This window comes from Sarcophilus harrisii, chromosome 6 (genome assembly GCF_902635505.1).
Source record: "Sarcophilus harrisii chromosome 6, mSarHar1.11, whole genome shotgun sequence".
Classification (NCBI taxonomy): Eukaryota; Metazoa; Chordata; class Mammalia; order Dasyuromorphia; family Dasyuridae; genus Sarcophilus; species Sarcophilus harrisii.
The window spans coordinates 10,985,719-11,000,062 of record NC_045431.1 but is presented as its reverse complement, the minus strand read 5'-3'; the positions used below and the strand labels follow the sequence as shown (position 1 = coordinate 11,000,062).

General features: G+C 36.6%; 1 protein-coding gene across 5 annotated transcripts in view; it reads right to left on the bottom strand.

Moving 5' to 3' along the window:
- SLIT2 (slit guidance ligand 2) overlaps positions 1–14,344 on the bottom strand; it is a 338,313-nt gene that overhangs the window by 66,740 nt on the left and 257,229 nt on the right. For all 5 annotated transcript variants that reach the window (XM_031942954.1, XM_031942956.1, XM_031942958.1 and 2 more), the window contains 6 exons: positions 13,837–13,969; positions 7,688–7,756; positions 4,978–5,049; positions 4,689–4,760; positions 4,339–4,410; positions 1,768–1,931 (listed from right to left, as the gene is read on the bottom strand). In XM_031942954.1, the coding sequence (XP_031798814.1) occupies positions 1,768–1,931; positions 4,339–4,410; positions 4,689–4,760; positions 4,978–5,049; positions 7,688–7,756; positions 13,837–13,969 (582 nt within the window). The remainder of the gene's footprint in view (positions 1–1,767; positions 1,932–4,338; positions 4,411–4,688; positions 4,761–4,977; positions 5,050–7,687; positions 7,757–13,836; positions 13,970–14,344) is intronic.

The window sequence follows — 14,344 nt, the reverse complement described above, 5'->3', positions numbered from 1 at the left end:
CTGGCTTCTGAGAATTCCTGGTTTTCTCAAAACATGGAAGTCTGGACAATTAAAGAACATTTGTGAAGCACCTATTGTGTGCCAGGCACTGGGTTAAGCCCTAGTCATGTTGTTACAAGAAGGCTTTTCTGATCTCCCCTTTCAAAATATCTTGTATTCATTTTTATACATATTCTGTATCCCTATGTAAAGGATGTCTCAAAACTAGTAAAATTTGACGTTGTCCTAAGATTTTTTTCCATTCATTAGAATAAATAGCTCATATTCAGGAAGAGGAGATGTTTTACCTTTGTTTTTGTGTCCCTCACATTTTGCACAATACTTAGAACATAGTAATTGATAAATACATTTTCTAGGTTTTTTTTATTGATGGATTGAAGTTTTGTGACAATTGCTGGTTTGAATTTAATTACTAATTATTTAATGTTAAATAATCCATTTAGTAGTTAATTTTGTCTGCCACTACCTTGAATTAATTTTCAATTTTTATTATAATTTACCTTTTTAGACATTTATATCTTGTTTTGCAAAACATAGAGAAATATGAAGGGTGCACTGTCTGGCACCAGAGGACCTGCTTTCCTGTTCTGGCAACCCTTACTCACTCCCTGTGTGACTCTAAGGGCCTCTCTAACTTCACTGACAAAGGGCTTCAGTCAGATGATCTCCAAAGTTTCTTCCCGTTCCACATTTTATGGATTCATGGGCTTTTAGGGCTGGAAAGCCTTGTAAGACCATATCACAAAACTCCACTTTAAAGATAAGGAACAACAAAGGCAGAGAGATGATCTATGAGCTGAAGGGCTGGATAGGCAGGGAAGCAGGTGCTCCAACTCAGGCCTTAGAAGCTGTGGCCTGGACTCCTCCTATTCTCCTCACTGGCCACTTGAAAGCTCTAGCAGGGCAAGGACTGCACATGACATCTCCTGTTGTTCCCTTCAGTGGTCAGCCTAGTGCTGTGGACAATGAGGTATTCCATCAGTACTTACTGATTGGCCTTTTCTAGTGTCCAAGAGTTGTCTGCACTTCAGCTTTGGTTTTGTTCTTTAATTTTTTAAGTACTCAGTGGCTCTCCATCTCTCTGTCTCTCTGTCTCTGTTTCTCTCTGTCTCTCTCTCTCTTTGAGTCTCTCTCTGTCTCAACATAAAACAAAATTAAAAATGGAAGAATGCCTAGAATTTATAAAAACATCCACCAAAGGGAGAGAAGGGGCCAAAAACAGAAAGTCTGGATCACATGAGGGAAATCAGAAGGATCAATTTCAATACATGGGAATATCATTTATTACCTTACCTGGTATCAGAAAATGACAGGGCCCTGGGATCTCTACAAACAGGGCACAAGTGGTGGAAGGTGAAAGTAGAAGAGTAAGAGTCTGTTAGATGAATAAAGACTTTTTTTTTTTTTTGATCAGGAAGGAAATGTTTTATGCTCAAAAGAAACCAGGATGGTTTTGTAGGTTCCGTTTCCCTCCCCCAATTTCAGAGGGCAGCTTAGTAGTTGCCAAAGAACAACGGGATTGCTTCTTTAATTAAAATGAATCATATTTGAATAACTTAGTTTTTTTCCTTACAAAATGAGATCCCAGCAGACAGTTGCTATGGTTATTGAAAAGGCCAGGCTGTGGGCCCAGTTAAGCATGGAAGAAATTGCTAGCCACGATGTGTCAACCTGCCAGGTTACACAAAATTTACAACAGAATGGTAATATCTCATGGAGTCATCTTTTTATCCCTTTCTGTATAACAAGCAATCAATAAAAACACACCTTGGCATGTAAATTTTTTGGACGGTGTCGTGAGCAGCAGCTTGTCCGCCATTTCCCCAGGCCCAGCACACCGAGCGATTCCGGGTTCTTTGTACTCAGATTTGACCCAGTCCGATAACCACTGCATGTTACAGTCACAGTGCAGAGGGTTTGCGCCAATGGCTCTGAGGAAGAAAGTAAAAACGAGAACGAGACAAAATATATTGACCTTGGGTTTTTCATTACATTAAGTCAATCCAAGTGATAACTTTGAAGAATATCTCCACAGTTTATGGCACTCAATACTCAAGATTAGGTTATATTTCCACAAAGGCAATAATAACATCTTTTTATACAACTAATATTTACAAAGCACTTTGTGGAGGTAGTATCAGCACTTTTATTGGCATTTCCTAGAAGCTTAAGCTAATTAAATTCGATAAGGAGAAGACAGAAATTACTGAGATATTAACCTCTAAAAGCCAAAGTAACTTGCCCACTATTATATGTCAAAGTTGGGGTATTTTTGCAGATCTCAACTCTGAGTCTAACCGTCTCTCATAGGGATAAATGCTAGACTTCTGATTTCATTAGCATGAGGAAATCCCATGTTGGCGAATGCTTTGTATCCATGCAGATTTTGCCTTTTCTGCAATAAGAGTCATAAGAGAGCTGCCTAGAGCACCTTTCCGTAGAGTGACTCATCCAGGGTCTTACAGCCAGTATGTGTCAAAGCACATCTTGAATTCTGGTTTTCCAGCTCTGAGGCTGACTCTTACAGCTGAGCCACATTGCCTCATGCAAGTAGTAAAGATTTTATTTCTACATTTACGACATTTAGAGATAGTACTGATATGCTTGGAACTTTAAGCTTGGAACATTTCAGCTAATGCGGTTGACATAAAATCAATACAAAAAAGAGGCTGCTCAGTGTGGTGAAAAACAGGATGGGGAGATGGGAAATATTAGTCACAATTTCAGATTATCCATTAGTTATCTGACCGAATAGGGCCCAATCATTTCACTCTCTGGAACATGATTTACCTCTACAGAATGAGGAAAATCAGCCTAGAGTCTCTTTTGTCCCTCCTCACTTTAGTCATAATAATTCTTTCTCAAAAGGCAGGATATAAATAAGTGCAAAAACATCTTAAACAAATACTAATTCCTTAGTATCTCTATGGTTATAATCTAGGCCAGTGGTGTAATAGGGGAACCAAAAAAGATAAGAACTCTGAAACCATTTACTTCTTATGACATGGAAATAAATAACTTTCAGTATTCTAAAAAAATATTTTTTTTTCAGTCTTTCAGGTTTTAGTGACTCAACTAAAGTTTCATTAAGATTACTATTTCAGGGAAAATATGCATAGCTGTTTTATAGTCCTATAGACTTATAATTCTCATAGAGATCTAAAGAGATCTAATGGAATCTCTACTTTCTAGGTTACCATAATAACACATGCCGCATATAAACCAGCTTTAATACTAAGAATTAAAATTAAATTTAAAAGATAAAATCTTTTACTACAAGTTGTTGAGCTCTCAAAATGGTGACTAAGGCTGGACTAGTTTTGTCACTGAATTACAGAATCTAAGATTTAAAAGATATACCAGAGACCATCTAGTTCGATTCATACCAGAACAAAAATTCTCTTTATTTACAAAATCCCTAAGAGATGGAGCTTTCTGAGGGAGCTCATTCTTCTTTTATAGAGCGCTAACTCTTGAGCAGTTTTTCCTTCTATCAAGCTTAAATGTTTTCCTTTTTGCAGTTTTTACAACATACTCCTACCTTAGATGAAGCCAAAAAAGTCTAATCTCATTTCCAACCTGATGGCCTTTTAAAAACTCAAAGACAAAACCCTGTTCTCCTTAATATCTTCTCTCCTTCAGTCTAAGCATATTTCCTTCAACCTTCCATGGCCTAATCTGAATCTCCTTCACAGTGATGGCTGATTGCTCCTGAGCAAAGTCTCTCCTCTTGTCTATTCATCTTCCATAGCTGTCAAAGCAATAATACTGACACACAAATAAATAAAAAACCCAAACCAAGGTTCTGATCGTGCCCCCTGCCCAGCTTGTGGGATCCTATGGAATATTCAATCGCCTAGTTGGAAACTGATCACAGGCAAGTTGACTGTATATTCAGAGGATTTATATTCTATCAGAATACAAAAAGAATATGAGAATTTTGAATAATGTTTTTCTTCACATTTGGTGCAATATTTCCATGTCTATGGAAGAGAAAAAAACAAGGTTCATCTTACTTAATATGAGATAATCGATACAACATATTCTCCTGTACTTTAATTTGTAGTGTTATAAAATCTACTTAAGTCTGTTCCCATTTTTCTTGAATAGCTAATTTATCAACCTTGTGTTCCCTTGTGATTGGCAGACTGGAAAATGTATTTTATACAAAACAGCCAGAGATATCATTTCAAGTCATTTGAGTGCTTTAGATTTTTTGAAAAAGCCTAATATGCTAAGATTTTGGGCAGACAAATTATGTTTTTTCTATACATAAATAAAAGAGAGACTTTAATGTATTTAAACAGACTTAATATTCTTTATGGAAGAACTACTCACAGATGTGATAAGGAAGAAAGATCATTGAAAGCTCCTTCAGGTACAACAGAAATGTCATTTCCATGTAAAGACCTAAAGGTGAGAAATGCCAAAAAGGCATCATTAAAAATAACAATTTATGTATGATACATAATCCAACAAAATGAATCTTAATTGACCAAATTAGAGTTTCTTATTCTCTGGCATGCTAAGACATTCATGCTCACCCCCATCCCCTTCCAGAGGGAGATTAATTGTCTGCCTTTTCAACCTCCAACCAAATAGAAAGAAATTAATAAAACAAGTTACAAATTATTAGTAAAATGGGCTGCTTGTGTAAGATGACATTTTATTAAATGAAAGATTCTTACAGTAAACGAAGAGACTTTAATCCATCAAAGGTCCGAGAAGGTATACATCGGAGACGGTTATAACTAAGAATTCTGAAAATATACATAATAATTTTTATGGTGATAAAAACATGAGAAATAGAAAATAACCAAATGCAGTTCCTGTGTCCAAAGAAGTTAGTCAAATAGGCATTTTCCAGGCTTTCAAATCCAATAAGATTTTAATACTTTTCTCCTATTACTTGTTTTGCATTTTATTCAGCATGACTTGAACATTTTTAACACTCAGTTATTACAAGTTTAAACTTACAAGGTCAGAAGCTGTGTCATGTTGCTGAAGCTCTGATTAGAAAGTGTGCTGATTCGGTTGTTACTTAGATCTCTAAAAAAAAAAAATGCAGAATCCTAGTCATTTGGAACAAAGTAAAAATCTGAAAATGTTAGAAATAGTTGGAAGAAAATACTAGTTTTGTTAGTAAGCCTAGTCAAATTATTACTCCAGACTGTCTGAAAAAAATTTTCAAGTCTAAATTTAATAAATGAAAGTACATTCAATTTAATAAAGGGGTCATTTGAACTGATTGTTATCTTAAAACATAATTGTAAGGCATATTGTAGCTAAATTTATAATCAATCACACCCAAAATAAAGACTTTGATATAAATATTGATTTTTGCATATATCCTCCCAATGAAATGTGCATCTAAAGGAGAGTAGTAGCTAAAAATAAATAAACAACACACACACAGACAATTTCTAGGTTCTGACTGTTATGGCTATGATCTGGGGTCCAAATGTACTTTATATTTGCTGCCCTTGATGTTATTTTTCTAAAAACAAGTAAGTCTCTTACTTGCAACATAGGGTTCATAGGAAGAAGTCTTTGAACTCATCGAGTACAATTCCTTTTTTAAAAGGAAGAAACCAAACTTCAAAAAAAGTGAATTGATTTGCTCAAGGTCAAAATGAGATAAAGTGGCAGCCTTATGACTCAGGCCTAGATCTTATGGCCAACTTGATGGGACCAAAAAATTCAATCTAATCAATTCCTATTATTTTCTATACGTTCCACAAATTTTTGACTTTCTGTTACTTAATTGTAATTAAATTTTCCTCCATTCAAACAAATCTGTTCATATTTCTCCAAAATATTATTTTCAATTCTGGAATTATTGGTTTTTCAAATCAAAAGGTACCTCAGATATTGACCTAATTTAAAGCAGAACCAAATAGGAAGTCCATGTATGTCATCCATTACAAAAGCTCATTTGGTTTTGCTCTTTATACTCCTTCACAGCCTGTATATACTTGAAGAATTCTTGGAATGGAGAATTCTTCTCTCCCTCCTATAGCAGCCCATTCTCATTTTGAACTCTAATTGTTAGGAAGGTGTCCCTGAATAGAACTGACATTTTCTTTGCAATTTCTATCTTGTCTTGAATCTTCCTTTTAGGACCAAGTTTGAAAAGCCCAATTTCTCTTTCATGTAGAAGCCCTTAAGTTACTTCAAGATGACTATCAATTGCTCTACCCTTGAAAATGATTTCAACACATTGACTGGTCTGCAATCATTTCACCCGCCTCATCCTGAAGAGTGAATTTGTACTTAACTATGAAACATATTTCCTGTTACCTCGCCATCTGGCATGTACTTTCATATAAACACACTGACCTATCATAAATCTCCCAAATCCTTGTAGAATTCTATAGAAATAAATTACAATGAAAAAAAATGTTATGTTACCAGCTTGGTGCCTTTACATCTACCATCCTTATTACTCTAAAGCTGTGGCAATCAAAATGGTGAAAACCTATTTGCTCTTTAAAAAAAAATATATATATATATATATATATATATATATGTAATTTACTGGGTTTTTATTTAGGCATTTTTTATTTTAAAGTACAAATAATAAATGATGCAAATACCAAATAGAGTAAAAATGTTAAAAGACTCTGACTTACTAATGTGTTGATTATATTGTCTAAAATAAAACAGAGTAAATGATACATCAGGAGGACTTTGCCACCATAGGAGGCTGAATGGAGTTATTTTTGCAATCTATGACATAATTGGGATGTTTATTTGAAGACCAGATTAACACTGGGATCTTTTAACTGACATGACAAAAATTACTATAAAGTTAAAAACCTATAAATGAAATCAATAATAGAGTCAGTAGACATAATCAGCTTTGTCCAGAGATTCTTACTAAGGACATGATTGTGGATAAGTCAATTAGCTTCTGTGAATATTAGTTTTATCATCTGTAAAAGTATAGTACAGTAATACCAGCAACAATGAGGATTGTGGGAGATAATCCAACTGCAAGTATTATATCATAGGTTCCCAGATTTAAAGGTGAAAGGATCTTTGAGACTATTAATTACAGCCCTCGTTTTATAAATGAAGAAATATAAGCTCTGAGAATTTAAATGATTTGCCCAGAGTTGCACAGACAGTAAGGGACAGAGACAGAATTTTGACCTTTTTCTCTGGCTCCAAAGCCATTGTGCTCTTTTACCTCTTTCCCGGATGGCCATCATTTTTCATTATGAAAGGTCATCTTCTACAATATTTGACATGTGATCAAGAATCAAGAATAAAGTTTCTTCTTGCTCTTTTTTTTTAAAGAGAGCTCACAAAAATACTATATTCTTAAGCAGTGGAAGTTATATATTTTCATGACCATATATACAATTCTACCTTTAGCCAGATAAGACATCACTGTGTTTGTGTTTCCCCATGAACTGAAGGAGAAACTGTGCTCTAGGACTCTATCATATTCTGATATACAGTACATGTTGCAAGATGTGGCTTATGATCCAGAACTTAAATGGAAGAAGCTGGAGGCATCTGTCTGTGAAAGAATTACATTATCTGAAAGGTTCACGATATTTTCTACAATTTTCTCCTTGTCTCTCTATCACCCCACCCCTCCACCCCCCACTTGCCACAGTTTCATTAAATAGACTAGAAAGTCTAAAGAAGAAAAATATCAGGGGGAAAAGGTACTCACATAAGTGTTAAATGTTTGTAGTTAGAAAGTTCCTTGGGAACCAGGATAAACTGGTTCCCATCCAAATACCTAAATGCAAAGAAAAATACATTATTCATGTTAAAATAACAGTAGTGTCAAAATATATTAGCTTAATGATATTTCATTCTTAATTGAGGCCAGGGATTACACAATTTAACTTCATGACATGTGCTTCGGCGGGGATCCATTACTTAAGGGTGAAGAAAGATTACATCTGTTAATCAGGTTGTGTGTGTGTGTGTGTGTGTGTGTTAAACTTTGGTCAAATTCATCCAGCTGCGGACAGATTAGTTGGTTCATTTCTCCATGGTTAACTTAATAGAGTCAAGGACCTATGTATTCACATGACAGCAAAATAATCCCAGTGAATTTAGTCAAGCAAATGTTTTGCTCATCATTCCTATTGCCTGTGGTCATAGTCTGATTCCAAGGACACGGGGACTATTAATAGAAACTTACCAATGGAAACAAGATTGATGACACTATTCTCATATGCATATCCACTGATCATCCCCGGGACTGAGTCACTGTGACTTATATCAGAGAGTATCTCATTTAGAGATGGCTAGATGTAAACACAAGGCTTCTAAGGTTCCTTTCATCCCTCATCTTAAAGATAAGAAAACAGGCTTAGAGAGTGTGAGTGGCTTGTCCAATGTCTTATACAGAGGAAATAGCAGAGCTAGCATGGCTCCAAACCAATGCTTTGGATTTGTTATTAATGTTTTAAAATTAATATAATATTTTATTTTAATATAATTTGATTTAATTTTGTTCAGAATATAATTTTTTTTACAAATACCTGCTTAATTTAGCCATTTTAGTAGGAGATGGCAATCACTGTAGTTAAACATTCAACAATGCAACCTGAAACTTGTTAAATAGACAAAGAAAGCCTATACATGAGGGCAAATAGCCACATAAACAAGTACATTTGCACTTGCTATGCCTTTAAGGCTGTGAGCCTATGATGTAATATTGGTGATAATCAAAGGAAATATTGTTGGAATTTTAGCCTAATCTTCATCCGGGAAATTCTGAAGCTACTGACATAGCTAGTTTAGTTCTTGTCATACCCTTCAGAACAGAAAAATGAATAAAAGATAAAAGAAACTTCAGTTCTACATCTTGGTCCAAAGGCCGATCATCTTCCCCCAAAATCTGTTCTTTCTTAGACATGGAAGCCGAATGACACAGACATCTTTGGACAACACGAGCCATCTGCATGTGAACGTGTCTACAAACAGATTTTTCGTGCTGGACATGTCACAGCTCCTATTTCCCTGTTGTGGAAAAGCTGCAGAGCAAAAGCTGAGCTTAGGGTTTTTTTTTTAGTTGTTGTTTTTTTATTAATATATGGAGGAATAAATGGGAGAATATCCTCAGGATAAAAATCTGATTCCAGAACGTAAAAATGAAGACTGTTATAAAAACAATACGTAAGATGTTATAACCCATAATAGCTATTTGTAACAAAGGGGACAGCAGTCATGATTCCTCCTTAGCTCCCCTCAGATTTTCCGTTCTTTGGCCTTTTTTCCCCCCTTTTCTTCTGTTCTTTCCCCATCTCTCTGTGCGTTGGGGCCACTAGAGGGAGACAGGATCACATGTACTTGAGAAAGAGAGGTATTTTTATTCTAATAAAGAGCCTTACTGGAAACTCAGAAATGTTCAGTCTGTGGTATTGAGATCTAAATGTTAAATAATATTACCGGGAAATTATATGACAACGATTAAAAATAATTGAAAGCATTCGTCCAGACTTGTTCAGAAACATCTCTTTCTAAATCTATTGATCTACATATCTATCATCCATATCCATATATATCCATAGATATATGTACTAACAATTTGATATTATTTATGCTTATGTGTCATTCCCATAAAGGATCTTGTCAGTGGAGTTTGATTCTGCTACAGGAATAAATAGCCTGAGTATAAAAATTCACATCAACATATATAACTTCACATTGCCATTAATCTCAGAAATATTCTAATAATGCATTATGTGCAGAAACATTATTAATGTATATGGCAATCAAAAGAAGTGCATGATGAATAGATTTAAATCATCTATGATTTCATATATATGCCTTCAGTAATAGTTGTTGGATGAATGAATGAGTTAATGTTTCTAAAGCTGATTCCTGTGCTTTTGGGAGGAAGTAAAAGGACAGGGACCATCTGGGAGAGAGGGATGTACAATGAGGGGCTCACTAAAGCCCTGGTTAGAATAAGTCACTGCTTGTAGACACAATTCTACTATAAAATTCAGGAAGATATATTTGAGAAGAAATGTATGTGCACTAAAGCTATCAAATCATTATTTGGGGGGCTAGAAAGATATTTTAAAGCATAATTATTTGGGGGATTATTCATTGTTGCAATTAGTAAACAGGAAGAAGTAAAGAAAACTTTAAAGGAATGGAAATGCAAGACACTTAAGGGATTTTCAGGTCCTATTTCATAATCAGGTGCAAGTCATGGCAGTGGAGCAAAGATATTGGCTCTGGAGTTAGAAGGCCTGATTTCCAACCCCACTTTTGATGATTGCAGCCTCTGGGACCTTGGGCCGATGACTTAAGTTCCTTGGACCTCTGTTTCTTAATCTCTAAAATGAGGAGTTTGAACTAGATGGTCTCTGAGGTCCTTTCCTTCATTAGATCTATGATCCTAGGGAAACTAAGGAAAGGTCAAATGCAAAATCTGCAGAATTATAAGTGAAACAAAATGGCATCCAATAATGAAGTGACTTTTGGATCACTGCATTTTATCTTAAGTGACTTAAGTCATGGTGTTATAGATGAAAAAATAGGATCTATAAGGGGAAAGGTGAATAGGATGAAAATGTGAGAACTCGAAGGAACTTTAAGGATTAACCCCCTCATTTTGTGTTATTTTTTGCTTGACTTTGAGATTTCACTGGGAGCCCTCCTGAGAAAATCTCCTTTAACCAATGGAAATTTGCAGTTTGCTGAAACTAGTGGTCTTAGAAAGTTATACAGGGAATAGAGTCACGCATGCAGAGCCCAGGCTGCTCTGATTCCCAGGCTGGCTCTAGCTGCTATGCCAAGCTGACTCTTTTATCATCTTATTTTGTACTTAGCTTCTTGGTGCTTTTTGCTTTTTTCATAACATTAAGTTGTTTTCTAACACACACAACTTTTCCCCTTCTCTATAAGTTAAGCCCTCCCTTGTAACAAGAATCAAAAAACAAAATAGTTCAGCAAAACCCACCATAAATGGGCCACATATAACCACATGGAACATCCCCCATCTATTGCCTTCCATCTCTTCATGGAAAGAAGGAGGAAGAAGTTAGGATCATTTTCAGTTCATTTCTAAGCCTGATCACTATGATTACACAAAATTTTAGTTTTCTTGTTCTTTTCCTTTCCATTTTTTGTAGTCCTTGCATGTACTGTTTTTCTTAAATCCCTCCATTTTACAGATAAGAAAATAGAGGTCCAAACAAGGAGAGACTTGCTTTATATTCTGTCTTCAGCAATGCCAGTGATCTGAAGGGATTGAGGAGGGAAGGGGACACAAAGGGATTATCTATTCTTTTTCAGAATATTTCTACCTTCCTTAATAAAGCCCGACTCCATTGGCTTTCTTGCTGACCATTAGGAGCCCATATAGAACTCTTGCAGTCCACTAAATCTCTCGGCTCTTTTTCAGATAAAGTACTAGCCAGTCTTTTCTTTTCTCTGTCTTGCTCTTGCAGAGCTGAATTTGTGAATTGACTGTAACACACCACTAATGCTGACTCAATCTGATTTGATTTGAGTTTTGACCCAAGATGCTAGGCTGTCAAGATCCTTTTGAATTCTGCCGCTGTCATCCGGCATGTGAGCTACAGCTCTTAGCCTTGATTCACCTGCAAATGTGACAGGCCTGCCACTCGTACTTTCATCTAAATCCCTGATAAAAGTTTAAAACAGCACAGAGCCAACTGCCGATCTCGGGGGCAATCCACTGGAACCCTTCCAACTGCCGACGACTGATTAAGGGCTCTTTTGGCTCGGTCCTTCACTGGGCTCCGGGCTATCACTCAGCTGTCAGGAGAGACTTTATCGAACGCTTAGCTAACATCTAGGAAAACTATCTGTACACTATTCCTTTAATTTAGCCAACTGACAAGATCCCTTCTCTTTCTGTTTCCACTCTGGTTACCAGATGCTCACGTGAATATTTGGGTGGCATTGAGTGGGAGACAAGGAAATCTCAATGAGAAAACTCCCTTTACTGGCACAGATCTGGAATTGCCTTGCAAAATACAGCTCTCACGTACCTACAAAACCCACCTTCTCGCCATCAGTCTTACCCCCCCTCAGCTAGGCCTTTAATCCCAGACTGGCTTCCTTTGGTTAGGATCTCTCTTGATTTCTCTCCCTCATACTTACTTAAGGATCACAGGTCTTAGATCTATGGCTAAGCATTCTTGTAAATAAATATTTAGCTTGACTCCTTTATTCCACAGGTGGAGAAACAGAGGCCTAGAAAAGTGAAATAGTTTGCCCAAAGTGACTTGCTTTCCTGAGTAGCTCAGTACTAGCTGAGTAGCTGGGAAGGTCACCTGACCTCTTTTTGCATAAATCTAATGCAGAAGGCAATGGCAAACCACTCTCCCATTTTTGCCAAGAAAATCCCAAATGGAGCCATAGATGTCAGACCTGACTGAAAAACAACTAGACAGCCATAAACCTAGCTAGTACTGCTAGCTTCTATTCTCTGTTGATTATCTCTAATTTAATCTATTTTATAGGCGTGTGTGTGTGTGTGTGTGTGTATGTATATTTATAAAATAATTTTATTTAATCTAATTACTCCCATAAGGGGTAATGGGAACATTCTCTCTCCCATTATATCTTACAGCAATATTCTTTCTTTCTTTTTTTTCCCCCTTAGGCAATTGGGATTAAGTCACCCAACTAGAATGCCTTGACACTGGATTTGAACCCAGGTCCTCCTGACTTCAGGAGGTTCTATCCACTATGCCATCTAGCTGCCGCAGGTAGAGCAACATTCTTAGACTGGACACTGTCTTTGGCCTTTCTTTGTATCCCCAGAACTCAACACAATGCCTAATGCACAACAGCTACTTGATAAATGCTGATTGACTAACTGATGGCTAGTTGAGGCCCTTTAACTCCAGACACATCAGTCTTGTTGACCATACTCTGTGCTGTTGTATTCAGAAATTTCAGGTCACGTATTTTATTATTGGGTCTTTCTATTTCCCAGGCTCTTCTCTAATGTGGGCCTTCGTTCTCCATTGTTGCTATTCAATACCATGTAGCTCTGAAGCTGTAATTGGGAGGTTTTCTTCTCTCTCTCCCCCTAACCTCTGTTTAAGGACCTTTTGATAGTATTTTAAAGACCTCAGGGGATGCCTTCTTAGCAGCCCTATCTGGGAACCTTTCCTCCCAAATTCCCTTCTCAGATACCATCTTCTTAACCAGCTGCTCTTTTCCCATTTTAAATACAAATACATGGAATGTTTAAAGTAAAAGGAGTCTTGGAAATCACCCTCTCTTCTTGCTACTGAAAAAGATGCTAAATTACTTACTACTGTCAGAGAACTAGAATGTGGCTTGCACAGCCAAGACTTAAATCAGCTTACTTGGCCTGTGGGTCTTCCCTTAGAGGGATGCTACCTGACATGATACCCAGAGCACCAGGCCAGAATCAAGGAAACTCGCAGTTCTGAGTTTAAATCTGGCTTCTACATTTCCTAGCCGTGTGACCCTGGGCAATTCCCTTAACCCTGTCTGCCTCTGTTTCCTCATCTGTAAAATGGGCTGAAGAGGGAAATGACAAACCATTCCAGAATCTTTGCTAAGAAAACCCTAAAGGGGTCACTAAGAGCCAGACACAGCAGAAAAACTGAACAATGGCAACTCTCCATTACACACAGCTGATTGCTCTAACGTGAAGGTGACCGCTGTGGACAATGTGTTTTTCTTCTGCCCCTCCATCCTCTCATTATTTTCCTTTACTATTTCCAAGTGGAACCCAAGGAATTCCATTTGATTGGTTTACAAGCCCTTTGTGTTCAACACAAATATGACACAAACCTGGGAGAATGTCCCTATAGAATTAAGGAAAGCATGGGGCTCACTTACAGTTCAGTGACATCTTTTGGGATTCCTTTAGGCAAGGCTTTCAGGCCCTTGTTACTACATCGGACCACGGTATCAAGGCAAGTACATTCTGCTGGGCAGCGGGACAGCGGTGAACAGCTGTTGTCATCATTCCCTGATTTGCCAGAGGAAACACAAATATACTCAGTTTTATATCTTTAAAAAATGGCTTTAGAGCCAACAGGGACTTAATTTATTTAATTCTATTTAACAAACACTACCATTTTGCACCACAGGATCTCTAAAGACACAGATCATTAAATACCAAGGAACACTTATGCTATTTATATATATATTACATTTCAAAAGACACCAGGTATTTTACATAATCTTTTTGTTGATAACCTTTAAAGCAGAACTCTAAAAAGACCAAAAATATCTATAATAGATTCCAATGTGATAATTTGTTTCTTTAGCTACTTATAAGAGATAGAAAGGATGTTTTTGGGGGGTGAGAATAGAAAAGGATTTATAGAAAACTATACAAATT